This window comes from Ceratotherium simum, chromosome 37, assembly GCF_057802395.1.
Source record: "Ceratotherium simum simum isolate JZ-2026a chromosome 37, ASM5780239v1, whole genome shotgun sequence".
In the NCBI taxonomy this organism is placed as follows: domain Eukaryota; kingdom Metazoa; phylum Chordata; class Mammalia; order Perissodactyla; family Rhinocerotidae; genus Ceratotherium; species Ceratotherium simum.
In genome coordinates, this window is record NC_141936.1 from 1536151 (window position 1) to 1558341 (window position 22191).

At 46.1% G+C, this 22191-nt stretch overlaps 1 protein-coding gene across 2 annotated transcripts in view; it reads left to right on the forward strand.

Annotated features, from left to right (window-relative positions):
- HDLBP (high density lipoprotein binding protein) overlaps positions 1 to 22191 on the forward strand; it is a 74115-nt gene that overhangs the window by 39262 nt on the left and 12662 nt on the right. For both annotated transcript variants that reach the window (XM_004427751.3, XM_087424565.1), the window contains exons 4-18: positions 548 to 705; positions 2006 to 2221; positions 7058 to 7264; positions 7391 to 7606; positions 8229 to 8435; positions 8634 to 8741; positions 9805 to 9909; positions 10286 to 10364; positions 12279 to 12418; positions 14044 to 14148; positions 14281 to 14394; positions 15354 to 15440; positions 15609 to 15740; positions 19476 to 19694; positions 21945 to 22166. In XM_004427751.3, coding sequence (XP_004427808.1) covers positions 548 to 705; positions 2006 to 2221; positions 7058 to 7264; positions 7391 to 7606; positions 8229 to 8435; positions 8634 to 8741; positions 9805 to 9909; positions 10286 to 10364; positions 12279 to 12418; positions 14044 to 14148; positions 14281 to 14394; positions 15354 to 15440; positions 15609 to 15740; positions 19476 to 19694; positions 21945 to 22166 — 2315 coding nt within the window. The remainder of the gene's footprint in view (positions 1 to 547; positions 706 to 2005; positions 2222 to 7057; positions 7265 to 7390; positions 7607 to 8228; positions 8436 to 8633; positions 8742 to 9804; positions 9910 to 10285; positions 10365 to 12278; positions 12419 to 14043; positions 14149 to 14280; positions 14395 to 15353; positions 15441 to 15608; positions 15741 to 19475; positions 19695 to 21944; positions 22167 to 22191) is intronic.

Consider the following 22191-nt stretch of genomic DNA (forward strand, 5'->3'; position numbering starts at 1 on the left):
CCCTGCAGAGGGTGGGGGGCATCAGAGATGGCATTCCCACAAGAATTATTTTCAACATTGTACATGACAGTGGGAAATCAGCTGGAGTTTGCCTGAAAGGGAGTTCTCACAGGCAGTACTGGGCAGCAACATTACTTTGTTCTGCAAGTTTAAGGGCCAGCTCTGTGCCAGGCAATGTCATAGTTGAGATTTTTTTTTTAATACAGGATTAGGAGGCACTTAAGGGCTTAAAAATCGCTATGGCAAGGCCTGCCTTCAAGGGGCTTACCCCGTTAGGGGAGGAGTGGGGCACCTGGTGTCTGAGCTGACCGTTAATGGGGGAGGCTGTGCAGAAGGGCAGGAGGGGTCACCATCAGGGTCAGAGTCCAGCCTCTCCCAGTAACCTGCTAAACCTGAGGGTACTGGGCCTGATGACCTCCTGGGGCCCTTTCCCACTCGACCATTAGTGTCTTTTTTTTTTTTTTTTTTGACATTAAAACTTCCGAGTGTTTTTTCATCTAATAGTAAAAGCAGTGTGCTTCCTCTTAATCTATGTTGGCCGGTCCAGTTGCCACTTTAAATTCAGAAGAGGAGAGCGACCCTCCAACCTACAAGGATGCCTTCCCCCCACTCCCTGAGAAAGCAGCTTGCTTGGAAAATGCCCAGGAACCTGCCGGCGCCTGGAGTAACAAGATCCGGCCCATCAAGGCTTCTGTCATCACTCAGGTAGAAACCCATTGTTTCTTTACTGTTCCTCCAAGTAGGAAGCTGTAGCATGTGGTGGAAGGGTTTCTGAACATGCAAAAATGAGAGTGCTTTGAGGATGGAAAGGGGGAGGCCTTGGTGGGATTAAATCAGCAGTCACCCCCAGGGAAGCACCCCAAGAGCACAGCTGCCGTCATGCTCAGCGTGTGTCCCTAGCACCCAGAAGGAATGGATCCCATTTGTTTTTCAATCTGCTGCAATCCAGTCTCTGCTCCCAGCTGCTGAAACTGCCCTTGCCTTCCACGTCACCAACTCCAACAAGAACTTGTCCATCTAGCGTACTTTTTGTGGTACTGTCTTGAAGCAGTCTTCTCCAAATATTTGGCTTCCATCATGCCATTTTCTTGGCTTTCTTTGACTTCACTAGCTCATCACTCTGCTACTTGAACTTGGGATCTTGGCGGGCTCAGCACTTCTCTTTATGTGAACTCATGTCAGGTCGTGCTTGTGATTACCACCCATGTGCTAAGAAGTGCCCTTCCTTGAACCTGAGGCTCATAACTGACTGCATCCTGGATCTTTCCATGTTTCTAGTGGGTGTCTGAGACAGAACAGGTTTCTCCCCAATCTTCCTGATTTTGTTAAATGCACCATGTTCTACTTAGTGGTTTAGGCCCCAAACCAGGAGTCATTTGGTTCCTCCTGCTTCCACCCATGCCTCTGCGCAGTCCCTTCTCCACAGAGCAGCTGGAGTGACCCTGAGTCATCAGTCAGAACGTGTCCTACTTAAAACCCTTCATTGCTTCTCATCTTACTGCAGGGTGGGCTGGGGGATCTGGCCCCTTCCTTTGTGCCTCCTGGACCCCGCCCCCTCATGCTCAGGTGCTCCCACATCTGCCTCTTTGCCTCAGTCGCTCTTCCTCACCTCCCGGCATACCCAGCTACATCTTTGACCCTTTAGAAAGGTCCTTCCTGGCCTTCCTCATATCTCCTTTCCACCCACCTCTGCCTAGCTTCTCACCTCCCTGTATGCTTCCTTCACAGCACTTAGTATTATCTGATGCTCCCTTGCTATTCATTTGTGTGGGGATGTAGTTCTCTTCTTCACCAGGATGTCAGCCTGCTGACCTTAGGCGCTTTCTGCTTATTTCTTAATTGCTCTCTTGGGGCCTTAGAGCAGTGTAGGGGAGGGGGTGATACTTGGTGAGTGAACGAACTCACATTCTCTACTCCACTCCATATATTCAGTGCCTAGACACTTAAACTTCCTTCCTTCTCTTCTTGATCTCTTAACCTTCCCTTTTTGACCTTTTCTGAGCAGGTATTCCATGTACCCTTGGAGGAGAGAAAATATAAAGACATGAACCAGTTTGGAGAAGGTGAACAAGCAAAAATCTGCCTTGAGATCATGCAGAGAACCGGCGCTCACCTGGAGCTGTCTCTCGCCAAAGACCAAGGCCTCTCCATCATGGTCTCTGGGAAGCTGGATGCTGTCATGAAAGCCCGGAAGGACATTGTTGCTAGACTGCAGACTCAGGTGTGTGTTCTCCAGGCCTGGTCCTCCCGAGTGGAGGCACTCGAGCCGTGCACTGCTGGCTCCTACAGACATGGCTCACACTTCATCAGACTTCTCACCAGAGGGGCAGGTCCATCGTTCGGTGGTAGGCAGCAACATTTGGAGCCTACTGGCATTTTTAGTGAAAAACCAGTAAGTCAGTAGTAGAACTGGGCCACCTATTTGGGCGAATGAACTGAAAGTTAAAGGCTTATTCTAGAGTTTGAAACATGAAACTGAGCTTGCTAGATAGTATAGTAAGGACACAGTCATAGATTGGTGTTTCCAAATGCAAGCTCGAGTATCAGTGAGTACCTTTGTTGTTAAGTACACATTTTCAGGCCCCAAACTTGAGAGATTACAGTTGAAATTTTGTTTTAAACCAATTCCGTAGTCCTTAGTAGTCTGATACCAGTACTTGGAATTTATTTGAGAACAATTGTAATAAATAAGCAAGCCTATGATGCGTTTCTCCCTAAGTGGCATCACTTAAAGACCAAGATAAACGTAGAGAATCTTATTAATAGTCATAGGACAGATAGAGCTTTAGATGGGCTTCATTAGAAATGGGAGTCCTTCCCACCTGCCACTGAGCCTCTGTGGTGGTTAGAAGATGGGAATCTGATACAAGAGGGGCCCCGGGTCAAGAGCCAGGGCTTAGCAGGGAGGAGGAGCACTGCCCTGTGCCATCCCAGCTCTCACACTCACTCAGCCACTTGGGGCCTTGGGGCAGTCCCTAACCCACTAGCCTGAGAGAATTAAATCATTGAATGTAGGAAGTTGAAAATGTCGTGTGTAAATTGCTTCCCATTGTGGCTGGTGCTGTTATCTACTAGTGGGTAGATATTTGTATATTTTGTGATTGAGCACTGGGTGGGGAGGGGACACTGAAGGCATTCATCCCCGACCCGCTCCATACCCCTGTCCCCCCCATTACTTGAAAGCAAATCCCAGACATGTTATTCACCTGTAAATAATTCAGTATGGCACCCCTCTTTTTTGTTTTTTTGTATAACCACTATGCTGTTAACTCACTCATTAAAATTAGTAATTTCTTAATATATCCATATTAACCCAGTCTATAGATGGACTCCCCTCATTATCTCAGAGATGTCTTTCCAGGTTAGTTGTTCAAATCAGTATCCTACCAAGTCCGCACGCTGCGTGTGCTCGTCAAGCCTCAAGTCCTCTTTGATTCCTCAGCAGGGCCTTTCCTCTCCTTTTCTTAATGCTGTTGATTTGGGACAAGCAGGTGTTTGATTTGTTCCACTGTCCATCATTATTTCCTGTAAACTGGTGGTTAGATCTAGGGGCTTGGTTACTTTCACATTCAGCGTGTTTGTTTGGCAAGAAAACTTTTGGGTGGTGCTGTGTACTTGGTATTGATTCCAAGATTGATCAGTAGACTCAGGTGTCTTCAGCCAAATCCATCCATTAGAAAGTTCCCAGTCAGTCTTTTGCTTAATAGTTGTATCATCATCATCTATTGCTATCATTGCCTAAATTCACTGAGGGTCGCAAATGATGGCTTTCTAAATCTCTCCATCCTCCTGCGTTAGTTGGTATTCTTGTGAAGAACATTCCTCCGTCAACATTTCAACTGGGAAGTGCAAGATAAAATTGATCCTTTTCCCCTTAATTTTAGACTAAATTGGCACTCTGGCATCTTCACTGGTGATCCATGAATCTCTTTAGTGTCCTTGTGAATTTTTGATGTGTTTATTAGTCGTTCTTTATGCTGAAATTGCCTCATTGGCCAGTGGGAACCCCTTTAGCTTGGCTCCTTGCAGCATTCTGACATGACCGTGTGTCTTCGATCACTTCCTAGTTTCTAACACAGAGAGCTGTGTGGATTAACCTTAACTGTTTCCTTCCACAGACCTGAAATCAGCTGTTTGTCCAAGAACTCTGGACATGTTTCATAGGAAGTTGCATGAGTTCAAACTGATACTTCTAATTAAGATGAAAGACTGTGGGTTTTAAAATCACTTTAAGTAGTTCTTCTCTCTGTTTAGGTTATGCTGTCATCTTGATACATAGCTAGGTTCATTTGATTTCATTCTTTTTTTCAATTTTTAAAAATTACTTAAACATTCCATGATTACAAAGAGCTGTATAATAGGTACATTCAGAGACGGTTTCTTCACCCTGTTCCCTCCCTCCCCTGCTGGGTGACGATTCTTAGTCTTAAGTGTATCCTCCCATTGTTTGGGTTTGAGAATAGAAGCAAAACATAGCTTGCCATAAACTCTGTTCTGCACCTTGTTTTCTCTTACATATATGGCATTCCTCATTTCTTTATACAGCGGCATGATGCTCTGTAGGTGTGCTGTAATTTATTCAAGCACTCCTCTTGGGCATTTGGATGGCTTCCAGACTTTTGCTGTTATAAATTATGTCACAGTAAAAAACCTTGTGCATGTGCTATTTCCTATTTTACCCGCGTTTCTTGGGATAGGTTTCCTAGAAGTGAGGTGGCTGGGTCAAAGGGTAACTGCATATGTAGTTTTGCCATAACAGCCAAATCCCCTCCCCTGGGTGCTGGGCAGGTGCACTCCATCAGCTTCCTCACAGCCTTGCCAGGCCCATCAAATGCTTGGATTTTGTCATTCTGAAAGGTAGCTGAGTATACTTTTAGATGAACAAGATTGAGCATCTTTTCAGTGTCTAAGGGCTATTTGCATTTCTCGGGGCACTATCTGTTGTTTTGTCCTTTTCTAGCACGTTAAAGTTGTCTGTCCTGCTCAGTGTATTAGGGCTCTTAAAAACCCCTCATCTGTAATACACAATACAGATAATGTTTCCCAGTTTGCCATTTGTTTTTTGATCTTGGTGTGTTTGGCTATATGCAAGTTTTTTTTTTGTGCTGTCAAATTCGTTAATCTTTTGTTATTTTGAATCATTGTTGGGAAGATTTTTTTTTTGCTTTGAAGTTGTAAGAAATCTTACTCGTATTTTCTCTGCTTGTAAGGGTGTTCTTATATTTCAGTTTCTGGTATGTCTGGAATTTATTGTGAATAGTGCGAGGTACAGATCCAGTTTCATCCTTTTCCATGTGGCTGTCAAAGTCGTTGACACCATTTTTAAGAGTTTTCCCTTGGTGATTTGAGTGGCTGTTTTTAATAAGTCCTAGCTTTCATACTAACTTGCGTCTGTTCCTGGGTTTTCAATTCTGACCTGTTGGTCTCCTTCTTTGTATGCTACTATTTGCCTGTTTTAATGGTAATGGTTTTATACTTTAATATCTAATAAAGTTATTACTACCCCTCTTGTACTGTTCTTTTTCAAGGTTTTCTTGTCTATTCTATTCTTTTTTGTTGTACCATACAAACTTTATAGTCAACTTTTTGTTTAAAATTGCATTAGATGTGTTAAGAGGTATTTTCTGATTTCTGATGTACATATTCCACTTTTGTTGGGTGTGTGTCTAGCTACTTTATTTTTTTTCTTTTGTCTATTGGAAATGGGTGGTCTGTTCTATTACATCTTCTAACTGGTTGTTATTAGTTTAAGTTAAAACTGTTGACTTCTGGATTCTTTTTTTCTTCCTGTTACAGACAGTAAGAATTTAATAAAGGAGTGGTTTCCCGGGGTTCCCAAGTGTGCAGTCACCTGCCTCTTCCCATCCAGCCTTTGTGTCTGCTTTGCTTTCTCATGTCTCCTTTCATGGGGAAACACTCTAGTGGAGGTTAAGTAGTGGTATGGGCAGTGCACTGCCTTACTGAGCACTTTCCTATTAAGTACAGTTTTGAGGCTGAGGTGTATTTTGTCATGTTAAAAATATGTATATCCCTTGGTTTCTGTTTTCTTGCAAATTCTTATCATGCATGGATTTAAATTTTGTGGAGATGATCATTTGATTTTTCTCCTTAGATTTAATAATATGTTGAATTTTATAAATGGATTTCCTAATATTGAACCGTGTTTGGAATAAACCTCATTTGATCATAATGTCCAAGTTGGTGGGCTTACTTTCTATGCTAGTTGGGAAGTGGGGACTTTTTTATTGCCTTTATGATACAATGTAACATTTCTGTTGTGAATGTTGAATAGTTCCACCATAAAATTGTAACCTTTTAGAGAAGAAGAGAAGCTAGCTGATCTGTGACTTTCTGCTGTGTGGGCACCATAACACTTGCCTTTTTTTTAAGTCTTCTTAGTTGATAGCTATTTTCTGTACAGAGTTAGGAAGACTAGAAGCCTCTGCCTTCCTCCCAGGTTTCTCTGTGACCTCAGGAAGTTCTTAATTTCTGGCAGTTTGACTCATCGCATGAAGGGTTGTTCCATTTTCTTTCCTCAGATGAGTTGTCTATTTTACCTGGTCGTAAAGGAGATAGGAAGAAGAATTTACTGCTAAATATAGGGCTTATGTTTGAAAAAATAGCCTAGTACTCTAGAGACAAAAATTAATCTGGTTAGTCAATATGTATCTGCTTTCCTACCATGTCCTAGCTTGGAGTTAGGAATCATTGAAGTGGAAAACAAGACAGATATCATTCTTGAATATTCCTGTCCTCATGATGGCTCATAACTGGGCTGAGAAGACATTGAGCAAATAATTACCACTAAATAGTCATGACAGCTGAACGTGTGATGTGGGGCCATGGGAATACATCACACTTGAACTTACCCCCTAGGCTGAGGGTCAGGGCAAGCTTCCCCAAGAACGTGATGTTTAACCTAAGACTAAAGGATAGGTTGGGGTTGGCTAGGCAAGAACAGGTGAGAGTGGCATTCCGGCCAGACAGAATGTTGGGGAAAAATATGCTTTTTTGGAATCTACAAATATTTTTGTTTTCTTTGGTTCTCTCATTGTAGGCTTCAGCAACTGTTGCCATTCCCAAAGAACACCATCGCTTTGTTATTGGCAAAAATGGAGAGAAACTGCAAGACTTAGAGCTAAAAACTGCAACCAAAATCCAGATCCCACGCCCAGATGACGCCAGCAATCAGATCAGGATCACTGGCACCAAAGAGGGCATTGAGAAAGCTCGCCATGAAGTCTTGCTCATCTCTGCTGAGCAGGTGAGGCCGCCTGCAGGCCTGGTGTGCATGTGCTGACCTCAGCCCCGGGCACTGACAGGGAGGCCCTGTCTCTCCTCAGTTTGTGCCCAGAGCTGTGCTCGCATAGTTCCGTCCTTTCCTTTCCAGGACAAACGTGCTGTAGAGAGGCTAGAGGTGGAGAAGGCATTCCATCCCTTCATTGCTGGGCCTTACAATCGACTCGTTGGTGAGATCATGCAGGAGACGGGGACGCGCATCAACATCCCGCCACCCAGTGTCAACCGGACAGAAATCGTCTTCACTGGGGAGAAGGAGCAGTTGGCTCAGGCCGTGGCTCGAATCAAGAAGATTTATGAGGAAAAGGTAGAGGTTGGGAGGAGGAAAATCCCCATGGGTAGAAAGAGAGAATAGGAATCGTCTGGAGATTTGGTCCAGGCCCAGCCCTGTCCTTTGTCCTTTTATCCTGGACAACTGCAGTTTCTATGGTTAGAAAATGGCGCCCATGCCTCTTCTGCATCTGTCGGGCAGTGAAAGAGTAGGCAGAGCTCTGTGCTGGAAGACTCTTCCCCGCTATCCCCACCCGAGCTCCCCCGACCCTGGACTGGGGCTGCCACGGGGCTGGACGGACTTCTCAGAGCTGATCATGTCTTTGAGTAAGTTCATAGCCCAAGTTGGTGGACTTTGAGGTCTGAAACTTGTTCCTTAGTTTGGGGAGAAGACTTGGTGTTTTCAGCTCTTCCAGGTTGCAGTTATCAGACTGGGCTTGATTTAAATTCTTGGGTGATTCTTTTGAGGAGAAAACCCAATTCTTGATTTAATGGAGTTTTGGGGGAGTAGCTGGTCATTGCTTCACTTGTTAGGGCTCAACAGCTGTAGTCTGGGGCCCCATATCTTGCTGTCTGCCTGGTGGCGGCAACGTTCTGTCCCCACCTGCCACCCACCCCTGCTCCCTTCTCTCTGATGCCCATACCATGCTCTCACTTAGAAAAAGAAGACCACGACTATCGCAGTGGAGGTGAAGAAATCCCAGCACAAGTATGTCATTGGGCCCAAAGGCAATTCCTTGCAAGAGATCCTGGAAAGAACTGGAGTTTCTGTGGAGATCCCACCCTCAGACAGCATCTCTGAGACTGTGATACTTCGAGGCGAGCCTGAAAAGCTAGGGCAAGCGTTGACTGAAGTCTATGCCAAGGTAACTGCCTCCGAGAGTGGATTCTGACTGCTCCTTGTAGGGACAGACTCCTGATTAGCATTTCCTGGGATCGGATACAGGGGCCGTGTCGGGTTGGGGAGTGCTCACCTCCCTTGGAACCCTAGCGAGGAACCTGGCTTTGGTGTTCACATCATCTGGACTCTGCAAACCCACGACCTTGTTTCCTGGTTTTCCTAGGCCAACAGTTTTACAGTCTCCTCCGTCTCTGCTCCTTCTTGGCTTCACCGTTTCATCATTGGCAAGAAAGGGCAAAACCTGGCCAAAATCACTCAGCAGATGCCAAAGGTACGGAAGCGTTGTTGATCTGTTACGTTGAGTTGATCTTGTTTTCTGACGTCCCATTTCTGACTTTGGTTTTGTTGTTGCTGTTAATCCTGTGGATGCCTTTGAAGACGGGCACATTTTTCAAAAATCAGTTGTGTCGTATGACAGTCAGCTTTCATGGTTAGCTAAAGAAGAGTGGAATGGTTTTTTTAAATATCTGTGTCATATTTTTAACCAGAGACAATGTGTATTGGCAGGTTTAATAAATATTGTACAAAACATTTCATTAGTTATCATGGTATAATAGCGTCATAATAGTTACATCTGTATATTTTGAAGATCAGAACTTGTATACAAATTGTGTAAAGTGTGGCGTTAACGGGCCTTTTCATCCTCTACATCTCTGTCCTTGAAGTCTTTTCCGATTTCCAAAGGAGACAGTAGCTCCCAGGAAACTTTAACAGGATGGAATTGCCAGAGAACTCAACCCATCATATTTTATTCCTGTTCTGTTGAGACTTAGTTTGAAATTTACTTTCTAGTCATTTTACTTGTTCTAGGTTCAAAGTTGTGGCTCACACAGATATAATTGCTTCGTGGGGCCGGCCCCCCGTTGCCCTTCTCTCGCATTACTCTCCCTACCTGTTGTGTTGTAAACCGGTGGTGCGGGGGTGGGGGGCGGGGTGGCCTTATCTGTGGACTACCGTTGGTTAGCTATACTTGGGTTAGAATTTTGTCCCTGTCGGCTGTCTCATTCTTCATGCAACAAAGAGAAGTAGGCATTATAAAAGTGAAAATTAAAAAGGAAAACATGAACAACAGGTATTGATGTGCTTTAAGTTCGTGGTTTTGGTGTCAAGCAGTGTGAAGGACTGTGCAGTTCCCATTTTTAGCAAAGGAAAGATTGTTAGACCACAGTATTTGATACCAAAATAGTGGTTGTCCCCAACCCCTCTTCTGACTATTTGTGGTGTCTCTGGACATGCATTTATATGAAGCAATTTAGGATCAGCTGCTGCCCCAGGAAAGCACCCCTGAGTTCTCGGAGGTGACCGCTGTCCTTTTCCTTACTTTGTCACGGTAGGTTCACATCGAATTCACAGAGGGCGAGGACAGGATCACCCTGGAAGGCCCCACAGAGGACGTGAATGTGGCCCAGGAGCAGATTGAAGCCATGGTCAAAGACTTGGTAAGGTGTTTCTTTGAGCATTCTGAGTGCTGGTGAAGTGGCAACGGGGCTGTGAACTTATTGCCAGTCAAACCTCACGTGGGTGGGCACGGAGACGTGGAAGAGTGGCCCAGTCGATGAGTAATGGGTTCTGAGACAATTAGGAACTGTCCAGAGTCCAGGAGAGTCATGGATAGAGGAAACCTTGTGTTGAAGAAGTTTCTTTCAAGGGTCTTGCAAGAGGACAGTCCTGCAGTAGCTCCTGAAAGCTGAGTGTTGAGAAAAGGCCCCCACTGCTGCCATCTGGACTTGGGTTCTTCCTGCTTGTCTGAATATCCGGGCACATCTCGGACTCAAGTGCTTGTCTCTATGGATCTGCCCTGTGCTCCTCCTGCAGATTAACCGGATGGACTACGTGGAGATCAACATCGACCACAAGTTCCACAGACACCTCATTGGGAAGAGCGGGGCCAACAGTGAGTGAAGCTGACAGTGTTGGGGGCAAGCCAGGGTGGAAGTGTCGATGGCCTGGGCCAGGTGCTGTGCTTGGCGGCTGGGGAGATGAGTCATGAGGTTTCTAACTGGGTACCCTCGTCTTCTCCTTGGGCACTGGTTGGTCTGGAGCTGTTGGGCCTGGAGGGGAACATGATCAACCTGCTCAGGTTTCTTGGGTAACCCACAGGGGTCGTAGTGAAGGCGTGCCCCCCAGGATCGTGTCCTTTGCATTTCAGCCAGTCCGCCAGTTTTTTGTAGTCCTCAAAAATTAACTACTGAACACACCCCTAATCTGGAGCTCACCAAGGAGTAAGAGATTTCTAGACTCATAGCCAAGTCCAACAACATAGGGAGGGATTCTGTTGGGCAAGCAGTAATATGTCAGTACAGCTTCAGTGGTGGACCTTCCTGTGTCAGGTTGGTTGCACAAGTGTGGGATAACATCAGAAACATGTTAAGTGAATGCTCTGCTCGAATCCAAGGATGTTTTTTTAAAATCGGTTCCTTTGCTTAGTTTAACTGCAAAGCCTATCCCACAAATCCCAGTGCTTACCAGTTACGAAAACAGCTCTGTCCCCTTTGCTGTACCTTCAATGGAAGGGGAGAGGGCTAACACATACCCTGTTCCTGGGTCCTTTCTGAGGTTGCAGGGACGTGCCCTCTTTGGTTTTTGCCCTGTGCAGACCGTTTTTTGTTCGAAGTAAACATAAGCTTATCTGCTCTGCTTATTTGCTGTCAGTCTTGTGTTTGGGGGCATTTTAAACGACGGGTGAGAATCTAGACGCACAGAGCAACTCCACTCAGTGCTCACTTGCTTGCGCACACTGCTTGAACCATGTACACACCATAAACTTGCTTTTTTTTATTTTTTTGTTTTTGTTTTGGTTAACTATTGTGTTTTCTTAAACAGAAACCATAAGGAAGTGCAGTTCTGACATTAATTTTTGGTTTCTGCTCCCTAAGAAGTGTGGAACCACGTAGCACATTTCAAAGAATTGTGTCTGTTCTGTTTTTTTCTGGTTCAGTTCCTAACCCTTGTTGTCTTTCATCATCTAAAATCTGCCGCCTGGCTTCTCTGTCCCTGGCTCTTGTCCTGCGTAGTTCCCCCCCTGGAGCAGCACATCCTCATGTCAGTCCCCAAGTGCATTGACACATGGCTTCTCTGTGTGTGCTCAGAAGCCTCCTGGGTAACTCTCTAAGGAGCTTGGCTCCCCTTTACTACACAATGGGCAAAATGCCGACCTCGTTTTCTGGTAATAAGGCTTCTCCAGGGTGTGGGGGTCTGGATCCTAACTTCAGGCACTGGGCTCCTTCCAGAGAAGGTGACAGGAAGGGGGTTTTCAGCTCCACTTGTTTTGCAAAGACAGTGCAGTGTTGGTTTGGATCTAAGCTGGCAATGGAGTCTCTTTAGGCAGCAGCATGTCCTCAGTGGGGCTCTGAGTGGTTGGTGGGGTGCTTTTATGTTCAGTTAATGTGACAGCTTCTGAGTTTTAATGGTTTTTTATTTTTATTTGTTTATTTACTGAGAGTTGTTTTTTGACTTGAGAAGAGTAGTTCCCTAACTTGTCTCCACACTGGAAACACCTGGGATCTTTTAATATTCTAAAGCCTCAGCCACACCCCAAACCAGCTAAATCTCAGATTCTGAGTAGTCCCAGGTGTTTGTCATTTGAAGCTCTCACGGCGATGCCAGCATGTGGTGATCCGGGTGAAGGTCATACCCAGCTCATTTTAGAAAATGGAAAGTCTTGCTTTGGAGGCCTGATCATCCTCTTTGCTTGTGGGATGACTGATTAGGTTATTTGGGGCTTTCACACTGCCCTGCTGGGTTGTTAGTCATTAGTGGAATGTGGTAAAATCTGAGTCCAAAATGTGTTTCTTTTTGTATTCTCAAGTAAACAGAATCAAAGACCAGTACAAGGTGTCTGTGCGCATCCCTCCCGACAGCGAGAAGAGCAACCTGATCCGCATTGAGGGGGACCCACAGGGCGTGCAGCAGGCCAAGCGGGAGCTGTTGGAGCTCGCCTCTCGCATGGTAAGCCCTGCGGCCAGGGCCTGCCAGGATGAGTGGGCCTGCGTCTCTTGGCCGCCTCTGCTGAGGAGCACTGTGTGCGTGTGCGGTCCTGGAGAGTGGAGATCACCAAGTCTCTCGTTGGGTTGGGGGGAACTGACCTGCTGGGGCCGAGTTTCCTTGTCCTCCCCAGATCCCTGGGGCCACATGCTGTGCTAGGGAGGCACTGGGCTTTGGCAGCATGCTTAGTCTTGGCCAAAGCCCGGAGTCCGTGATGCCTGAGTACCAACTCCAGGGATTGTGATGGACTTTTCTGGATTCTTAAAGGCACCCAGGTGAGTCTCATTGCAGCCAAGGTTGAGAATCAGTGCTGTGTGGTTACTTGCAAACCCGGGAGGGTGGAGGTAGGGTAGGGAATGGGCCTTGTTCCCTACCCTCAGACTAATGTACTGCACTGTGCTGGGCTAAGTGACGAGCACTCATGCATTGTTCTTGATTCTACGAGTCAAATGCGGATAACCTGCAGCAGTGACTCTCCACCTTGGCTGCATGTGCGAGTTGCCTTGGTGCCTTTTAAGAGTCCAGTCCAGAAGTGTCAAAAACTGTGTGAGTGCTTGTGCCTTAACCTAAACGTGTGCAGATTGCCAGGAATGCCCAGGGCAGGGCAGTACTTGGGCCCCATTGGGGTAGGGAACGAGCCCCAGGGTCTGTGTCATCCATCTACCCCAGGCATCCCACTCCCATCTCGCACTAGCACCTGTGCCAGGAGTCTCAGATCAGGGGACCACTTGTTACAGTAGTGATTGCATTTTCCTCACCTGGCATCCAAGGTGTGGTGCAGCCTCCACTGCGCTCTGGCCGTCCTGAGCCCGTTCCTCAGCCAAGCCTGCTGGGTTCTCCCGTTCATCACCCAGCTTGTCCTGACCATCAGGCTCCCTTGCTCTGCAGTGTCGTGTGCTTACGCTGGATTTCTGAATGCTCATTTCTCTGTCAGTCTGACACCAGTCTAATCCCAAATATCCTAGAACTCTTGAAAATGTTTGGTGGGCTGCTGGTGTTCTTTCGTGTGTTTCAGCTCTGCTTGTGATGGACTTTTCTGGATTCTGGTATTTCTTCTTACATTTTAATGGGACCTCTGGAGGAGGTTGAGCATTGTGGGTTCAGTGTCCTTTGTTGAACCATTCTTTCTTCATTATCCACACGGGGAAGTGGTTTGAGCCACCCCATGTTCAGGAGGGGTCACTCCCTATGGTGCAGAGCGCTGAGCCTCACAGTCTCTAGTTCTTCTTAAACAACTGCTAAATGAGTTGCTTTGGTGATTATGGCTACTGCAATAGCACTTTCAGTTGAAGGGTCCTGCACCCAATTCTTTAATTGTACTTTGTTCAGGAAAATAACATGCAACCATCGTAATATGTAGTATGGTGATTGTTGGAGAGAGCAGGTGTCCTGTAATGGGTGCTCTCTACTGGCTAGTGACTCCCAGGGGGTGCTGCAGGGATGCACCTGGGCACCACCTCACCTGCTACTTGGCAACAGAGCTGGGCCGTGCTGCCGTCCCTGGGGCTCCCAGGTGCCCCCCAGTGTGGGGGGGTGTTGCTCACCTTGCTTGTGATAGATGACATTATCTACTTCAATTCTATTTTTAGGAAAATGAGCGAACCAAGGATCTAATCATTGAGCAAAGATTTCATCGAACAATCATTGGGCAGAAGGGTGAACGGATCCGTGAAATTCGTGATAAATTCCCAGAGGTAAAGGTTTCCCAAAGGCACTGTTTTCTTCAGCCCTCTAGGAGTGGTCTGTTTGGCACTTGAGGGTATTCAGTATTTTGGAATCCAGTCCTTACCAGTGATCGAACTTGGTCTCCTGATGATTTGTTCTAGGTTATCATCAACTTTCCGGACCCAGCACAGAAAAGTGATATTGTCCAACTCAGAGGGCCGAAGAATGAGGTGGAAAAATGCACAAAATACATGCAGAAGATGGTGGCAGATCTGGTAGGGGGACGTTTTTCATCTTTTGTTGTGTGACGGTGTTACGGGTGGTGTGGGGAGTGGGGATGTGTCCCGTCAGAACCCCTGCTTCAGGGAGCACGCTTGGGCACTGGGTCAGTCTGCCATCTCAAGGACTTAGAACAAAGTAGTGATGCCATCTCTCAACACCTGATGTTGAGACTGGCAGAAATGGTCACAACCTCAGGGTTCTGTAGAACTGAAGTGGGGGGATGTCCCTTTTCCCATGCTGGGTTACCTTGTTTTCTTGAGGGGTCTTCAGATACCTAGGTAGAGAAACTGTCCCATCCAGTAAGGAGAGAGATTCACACAAATAGCATAAGGAGTCATTTATTGATTTGTTATTTTCCTCAAAAACTGAAATGGGAAGAGGCAGTTTGGAAAGTGCTGAGGGCAGTTGATGGGAAGGCTGTAGATGGCCTCATGCTTTCCATGGTTTCTCATGAGTCTTGGACTTAGCCTGTGACAGGCTGAGAGAGGTGATGGGGAGAGCTTCCCAGCACTGATCTCGTTGGCACCGCCCTGGGGTGCTGGGATTCCAGACAGTAGAGGGTCTGTGTGCTGCCTTGTGTGTTCTGAGCTCACTCCTCAGCCTGGTGTCCTGGACAGCTCTGGTCCTGGAAGTCGTTGAGGGCACCTGGCCAGACTTGATTGCCTCTGGCTTGTGGAACATGCGTCTAACAGATGGCAGGTTCTGTTGCCTGCCACTTTTTACAAAGGGGTCCTTTGCATCACCAGTTGACTAGGACATGCCAGGTTAGTTCATTGTTGTTTGTTGTCTCCTCTCTCCTCAGGTCAAACCTCTGAAGGTCAGAGAGGGGAGAGACGTAGGATCGAAGTCTGCTTTTCAATAGCAGAGTCCTGTCGTTCCATACTGCCTTCAGGGCGGAAGGGACGCGCCACTCTCCAGCATGACTAATTGTGCCATCTCTCTTGTTTTTAAGGTGGAAAACAGCTATTCAATTTCTGTTCCAATCTTCAAACAGTTTCACAAGAACATCATTGGGAAAGGAGGTGCAAACATTAAAAAGGTGACTGGCCAGCCCGTGCCTGGAATCTTGGCTCTTCTCACCCTGACCCCCGTAGCCCTGCACCATTCTGGCTTTGGATTTGAAGGAGAGAGCCTTACTTCCCAGCCTTGGGCTCTGAGTGTCTTCAGCAGGGACGTCAGCTTCTCACAGTCCCCTCTCTCCTCACAGATTCGGGAAGAAAGCAACACGAAGATCGACCTTCCAGCAGAGAATAGCAATTCAGAGACCATTGTCATCACAGGCAAGCGGGCTAACTGCGAGGCCGCCCGGAGCCGCATTCTGTCCATCCAGAAAGACCTGGTAAGGGCTGCTGTGTGGTGCCGTGCTCGCCAGGCTCCCTGTGGTCAGCTCTCTCGCTGGCCCCCGCGGCCCTGGCCTGGGTCACGCCCCCCGTGCGGGTCGGGCGGCACAGCACCGCTCACGGAGGAGCTTTCCTTCAGCTTGCATTCCAGCAGCGCTGGCTGCCGCAGGCTCCCTGCCGCTCGTTTCTGCTGATGTCTACCAACTCAGCGTTTGCCGTGGGTGCTGGGAAACCATCATGTTCTGCAGCTGTGAACATTTTCTTGTTTTTCAGTTTTTGGAAAAATAACATGCAAGAAACTGCACGTTTGAAGTGTGCAGTTTGATAAGCTTTGACATATGTATATACATCCGTGGAGTCATCTCCACAATCAAGATAATAACATGTCCGTCACCCCCGAAATATCCTTATGCTCCTTTTAATACCTCCCTACTCTCCCTATCCAACCCTTGATCTGCTTTCAGCCACAGTAGATTAGTGTGAATTTTCTACATTATTGTATGAAAGAAATCCTAGTACCTCCTGCCTTGGGTCTAGCTGCTTTCACTTTGCATAATTATTTTGAGATTCATCCATGTTGTCATGTGTATCAGTAAGTTTTTATTGCTGGGTGACATTTCATTGTGTGGATAGATCATATTCCTTTTTTTTTTTTTGGTGAGGAAGATTGGCCCTGAGCTAACATCCAGTGCCCATCTTCCTCTATTTTTGTATGTGGGATGCTGCCACAGCATGGCTTGATGAGCGGTGCGTAGGTCCATGCCTGGGATCCGAACCTGTGAACCCTGGGCTGGTGAAGTACAGTGCACAAACCTAACTGCTGTGCCACCAGGCCAGCCCCTCATGTTCCTTTTTGTGTGAGCTTTGTAGTTTGTGTCTTTCAGGGAGTTTTCTATTTTACCTAAGTAGTCGAATTTATTAGCATAAAGTTTTTTATAGTATTCTCATATTACCCTTTTACTGTCTGTAGTGATGTTACCTCTCTCATTCCTAATAGCTGTAATTTTTGTCATTATAAAATAACCTCTTTCTACCCCTAGTAATATTCTTTGCTCTGAAATCTATTTTTTCTTATATTAAAGATTTTTTGTTTTGTTTTTAGGAAGCTTGCTTTTTTAATTTAATCTGACAATCTCTACTTTTTAAATAGAGGCATTTACATTTAATTACATTAGTAATTATAGATATAACATGTTATTACATACGTTTAATAAATGTAATTAAGTTACATTTAAGATGATTATCCATTTTTTCATTTTCAAAATTGTGATAAAATATACAATAACAAATTTGACCATCTTAACCATCTTTAAGTGTATAGTTCAGTGGCATTAAGCACATTTGCACTGTTGTGCAGCCATCACCACATCCATCTCCAGATCTCCTCGTCTTCCCCAGCAGAAGCTGTCCCCGTTACACACCTCAGTGGCCCTTCAGTGGGATGATCTTGCCTGGCCAGGTTTCCATTGGCCGTCTCACTGTTTGTTCTCTGCTTGTCCCATCTACTTTGTTCTCTTTCTCTACTTTCTCTTGGGTTGAATATGTTTGTGATTCCTTTTATCTCCTTTTTTGGCTTTTTGGATGTAACTCTTTGTTTTCTTTTAGTGGTTGCTTTAGGGTTTTTAGTATACGTCTTCAGCTTATCCTGGTCAACCTTCGAGTGGCTTTATATGACAGGAAACATAGCGTAGGAAACTTAGAACCATCTACCCCATCTCCTGCCTGCCAGCCTTGGGCTTATCATCATGCCTTCCACTTCCCATGTTATAAACCCCATGGTTCATTGTTAAGTTTGTGTAAACACCCAATCAGTTTTTAAAAGAGATGTAAATAATTAAAAAATTATATATATTTACTTATGTAAGTATATCCTCTGTGCTACCTGTTCATCCCCTCACCCCCAACCCCTGGATATCCCTGATCTTTTTTGCTGTTTCCATAGTTTTGCCTTTTCCAGAATGTCAGACAGTTGGAATCATATGGTATGCAGCCTTTTCAGATTGGCTTCTTTCACTTAGTAATAAATGATAAGATGGATCGTATGATAAGAGTATATTTAGTTTTGTAAGAAAATGCCAGACTGTCTTCCAAAGTGGCTGCTCCATTTCGCATTCCCACCAGCAATGGGTGAGTTCCTGTGGCTCTGCCTCCACAGGTTGGCGGGTTTTTTCTTTCGGGTCTTAAGACTTTGCTTCAATGTCTTCTCACTTCCGTTGTTTTTGACGAGACATCTGAAGTCACCCCTTACTTTGCTCCTCTGCACAGACTCATCTTTCTTCCTTTGGCTGTTTTTATGATTGTATGACCAGCTTTGAGCAAGTACGATGTGTCTTGGTGTAGTTTTCTTCATGTTTCTTTGCTTGGTGTTCATTGAGCTTCTTGGGTATGTGAGGTTAGAGTTGTCATCAAATTTGGAAAAATTGGGGTCATTATTATTTTTTTCTGTCCCCCTCTTCACGGACTCCAGTTACCTGGTGTCAGGTAGCTTGAAGTTGTCCTGCTGTTCACTGATGCTCCACTCATTTGGGCGGGGAGGCTGAGTGGTGTTTGTTCTCCATTAGTTTCTTTAGATTCATTAATTTTCTGCAATGTTTAATCTGCCTGTAATCCCATCTAGTACATTTTTTGTTTCAGATTTTTTCACCTCTAGAAGTTCAATTTGAATCTTTTGTTTTTATGCATGACATGTTCGGTCTTTCCTTTGGCTTTTTGACCATACGCAATAGAGTGAAAATACCTGTTTTAGTGTCCTTGGTCTGCTGGTTCTAATATCTGTGTCATTTCTAGGTCATTTTCTATTCTTTCCTCATTAAGGGTTGTTTTTTCCTGTTTCTTTGCACGTCTGATATTTTATTATTGGATGCTAGGCATGATGAAGTTTACTTTGATGGATGCTGGATATTTTTGCGTTCCTATAAATATCTTTGAACTTCATTAAGTTACTTCAACACAGTTCGCTCCTTTTTGGACCTTCCTTTCAGATTTGTTAGGTGGGCTCCCAGCAGTGCTTAGTCTAGGGCCAGTTGTTTCCTGCTACTAAGGGAGAACCCCTTCAGTACTGCACCCAGTGTCGCATATGAGGACAGCTGACTGTGAGCTGCAGTCCCTGTTTCCCCTGGTCCTTTTGGTGGTTCTTCTCCCTGGCCTAGGTGTTTCCCTACACCTGTCAGCGTGTCAGCAGTCTCCAGTTCTGAGGGCTTCTCTCTCCATGCTGCTTTCTCTTCCTGGGCTCTGACCGCCAATACTAGGCACCTTGGTCTCCCCAGATTGTCAGCTCTTGACCATGATGCAGGGACTCAGCTAGGGGGCAGTCATAGGGCTCACCTTGTTTGCTTCTTGTCTCCAGTGTGTTGAACACAATTGTTTCATGTGGGAGGTAAATCCAGTCACTGTTGCATCTTGACTGGAGGCAGAATCCTTGCTTATGGGGTTTTACTAGGAAAGGTTGATCCGTACGCATCTTGGACCTGTGTCTGCTGCTAGTGGAGAAGGACTGAAGAAGCAAAGCACTGTTCTATGGTGTGACGTCACAGCTTTCCTTCTGTGCTCTGTGTGCCACACACACAGACACACCCCACCCCCCATACACACATGCACAAGGACTCTGGGCCCCTCTTCGCCAGGCGTGTGGTCCTGCTGTGTTAAACACCTCACAGACTGTGGCTTAATTCTTTTCCTCTGGCTCTTTCTTGCCACATAAAAACGTGACTCCCTCGTGCTGTGTGTGATTTCAGGCCAACATAGCTGAGGTGGAGGTCTCAATCCCTGCCAAGCTGCACAACTCCCTCATCGGCACGAAGGGCCGCCTGATCCGCTCCATCATGGAGGAATGCGGTGGGGTCCACATTCACTTCCCTGTGGAAGGTTCAGGAAGCGACACAGTTGTCATCAGGGGTCCCTCCTCAGATGTGGAGAAGGCCAAGAAACAGCTCCTGCACCTGGCAGAGGAGAAGGTGAGCACCACCCCCACAGGGGCGGGGTCACTGTGTCTGTTCCTTGTTAAAAATGTCCTGTTTTCATAGTGGAAAATTCCAAATACCTTTTCTTTGTGGCAGGTCAGGAAAGAGCTTTATACACCTTTATGTCTCTCTGGTTTTGCCATCACTGAAAGGCCTTTACAGGTCGAATGCTACGTATACAATGTAGAATATTTGCTATTTGTCTTTTAGTTTTGACTTTTTTTTTAAATATGCTTTATATACAATAAAATCCATCCTTAGCATATAGTTCTGAATTTTCAGAAGCATACATTCATGTGACCACTACTGCGGTAGAAATGTTTTGACCCCGCAAAATTCTCCATTGAATTGCGTTTGCCCATTTGTCAAAACCCATCTGCGGGTCTGTTTCTGTGCTCTGTTTTGTTCCAGCAAACCACAGGGTCAGGATGGCTAGCTTTATGGGCCGTCTGGAGAGTCCGTCAGCTTTGGCTGTTCTAAATCCTTTGCCTTTCCGTATGCATTTTGGAACCAGCTTGTCAATTTCTAGGGAAAAGTGCTACTTGGATTTTGATTGGGATTCTGCTGAATCTAAAGACCAAATTGGGGGAATTGACATCTCAGCAGTTTTGAATCTTCCCATCCATGTTTCATCAGTTTGTTATGTCTTTTTATTTTTTAACGGTGCTTTGCAGTTCTTAGCATGTAGATCTTGTGCACATTTTGTTCGGTTTATAGCTAACTATTGTTTTTTAGTGCTATTACAAATGGTACTTTTTTTATTCATTTCGATTTCCAGTTATTGTAGCATGTGGAAATATATTTGATTTTTATATATTGGCCTTGTTTTATGCATCTAGTCTAAAAGCCCTCTTCTCAGTTGCAGTAGCTTTTTTTGTGGATTCCTGTGAGTTTTGTATGTAAAGCACGTCATCTGGGAATAGACTGTTGCATTCCTGTCTTTCCGATCTGTGTGCTGTCTGTCGTGTCTTACTGCGTTGCTTGGGCCTCCAGTACGATGTTGAATAGCAGTGGTGAGAGTGACAGCCCCGCCTTGGTGATGACCTCTGGGAACAGGACTCTGTCCTTCACCATTGAGTGTGAGATTTCACTGTAGGTCTCTCGCAGACACTCCATCATGTTGAGGAAGTTCCGTTCTGTTCTGAGTTTGTGGAGAGTTTTTATCGGGAATGGGTGTTGAATTTTGTCGGAGCTTTTTCTGCGTCTGTTGACAGGATCATGTGGTTTTTCTTTTTTTAGTGTATATATTAGATTGATTTCTTTTTTTTTAAATGTTTAACCAACCTTGGTTTCTGGGGTGAACCCCATTTGGTTTAGATATATTATTCTTTACCATGTTGCTAGGTTGGGCTCAGCTACCCTGTTAGCTTTTCTGTAATGCTGCTGTTTATGAATGTCTGTGACCGAAGAGTAGAAGGTTCTCTCGGTGGCGTTTCGTAAAACCAGCATTTAAAGGATAACAGAATTCGGTTGTTTGCCGTTTAGCATGCTGGCAGCCCTTCTTCAATTTTCCTTTGTGTTTCCTCATGCTGGTGGGCCAGGTTTCAGGACAAGAGGAGGGAGAGTGAGAATGTGTCGTGTGTATCTGAGTCAGCCCAGAGGAGGGTGTCCCCGTGTGCTCTCCAGATGAATGTGCCTGAGGAGCTGGCATCAGCAACAAGGTCACCATGTTGGGGCCTTTGCTGGGCCCTGGTTTCTCGGTGTCAGATGAAGGCCTTGGTTGGCTTGGGTGTCTTGGAGCTTGAGATGGGATGTTGCTGGCTGTGCGTGGGCTCACCTGTAGCATTAGTGGAGGAAGGACTGGACCAGAGCACTTTGCTTGTGTTGGGAGGTGTGGGAGTGCCCACGCCTGGGAGAGGGGCCAGCAGTGCTGTGGGGCCCTGGGTGTGGCTAGGCTTCGTGCTGTGTGCACTCCGCTCCCCAAGGCCACACTCGCCACATCCCCTTTGCAGAGGGAGGGTCGCCTGCAGAGGTTTGGTCACTGCTGGTAGGTGGCAGGACTGGGGCTCTGAGTGCTCTTAACCATCTCGGGGTCTCTGATCACGGTGGAGAGAAATACAAGTATTATTTCTGGATGTCAGTCCATATTTTGGTGGGGTTTGATTAACTGCATTTGGGGGGACACTGGTGACAGGGTGAGGAGAATTCCACCCCACACTGTTGTCCTCTGGGCCCTCTTATTCACCTGCTCCAGGGGCCAGGCAGGTGGCATCAGGCCAACGTATTTGGGGTTACTTTCTGCAGCAAACCAAGAGTTTCACCGTTGACATTCGCGCCAAGCCAGAATACCACAAGTTCCTCATTGGCAAAGGGGGCGGCAAAATTCGCAAGGTGCGTGACAACACAGGAGCCCGCATCATTTTCCCAGCGGCGGAGGACAAGGATCAGGAGCTGATCACCATCATAGGGAAGGAGGACGCTGTCAGGGAGGCCCAGAAGGAGCTGGAGGCCCTGATCCAGAACCTGGTAAGGCTGCCTGTGCTGGCCCAGC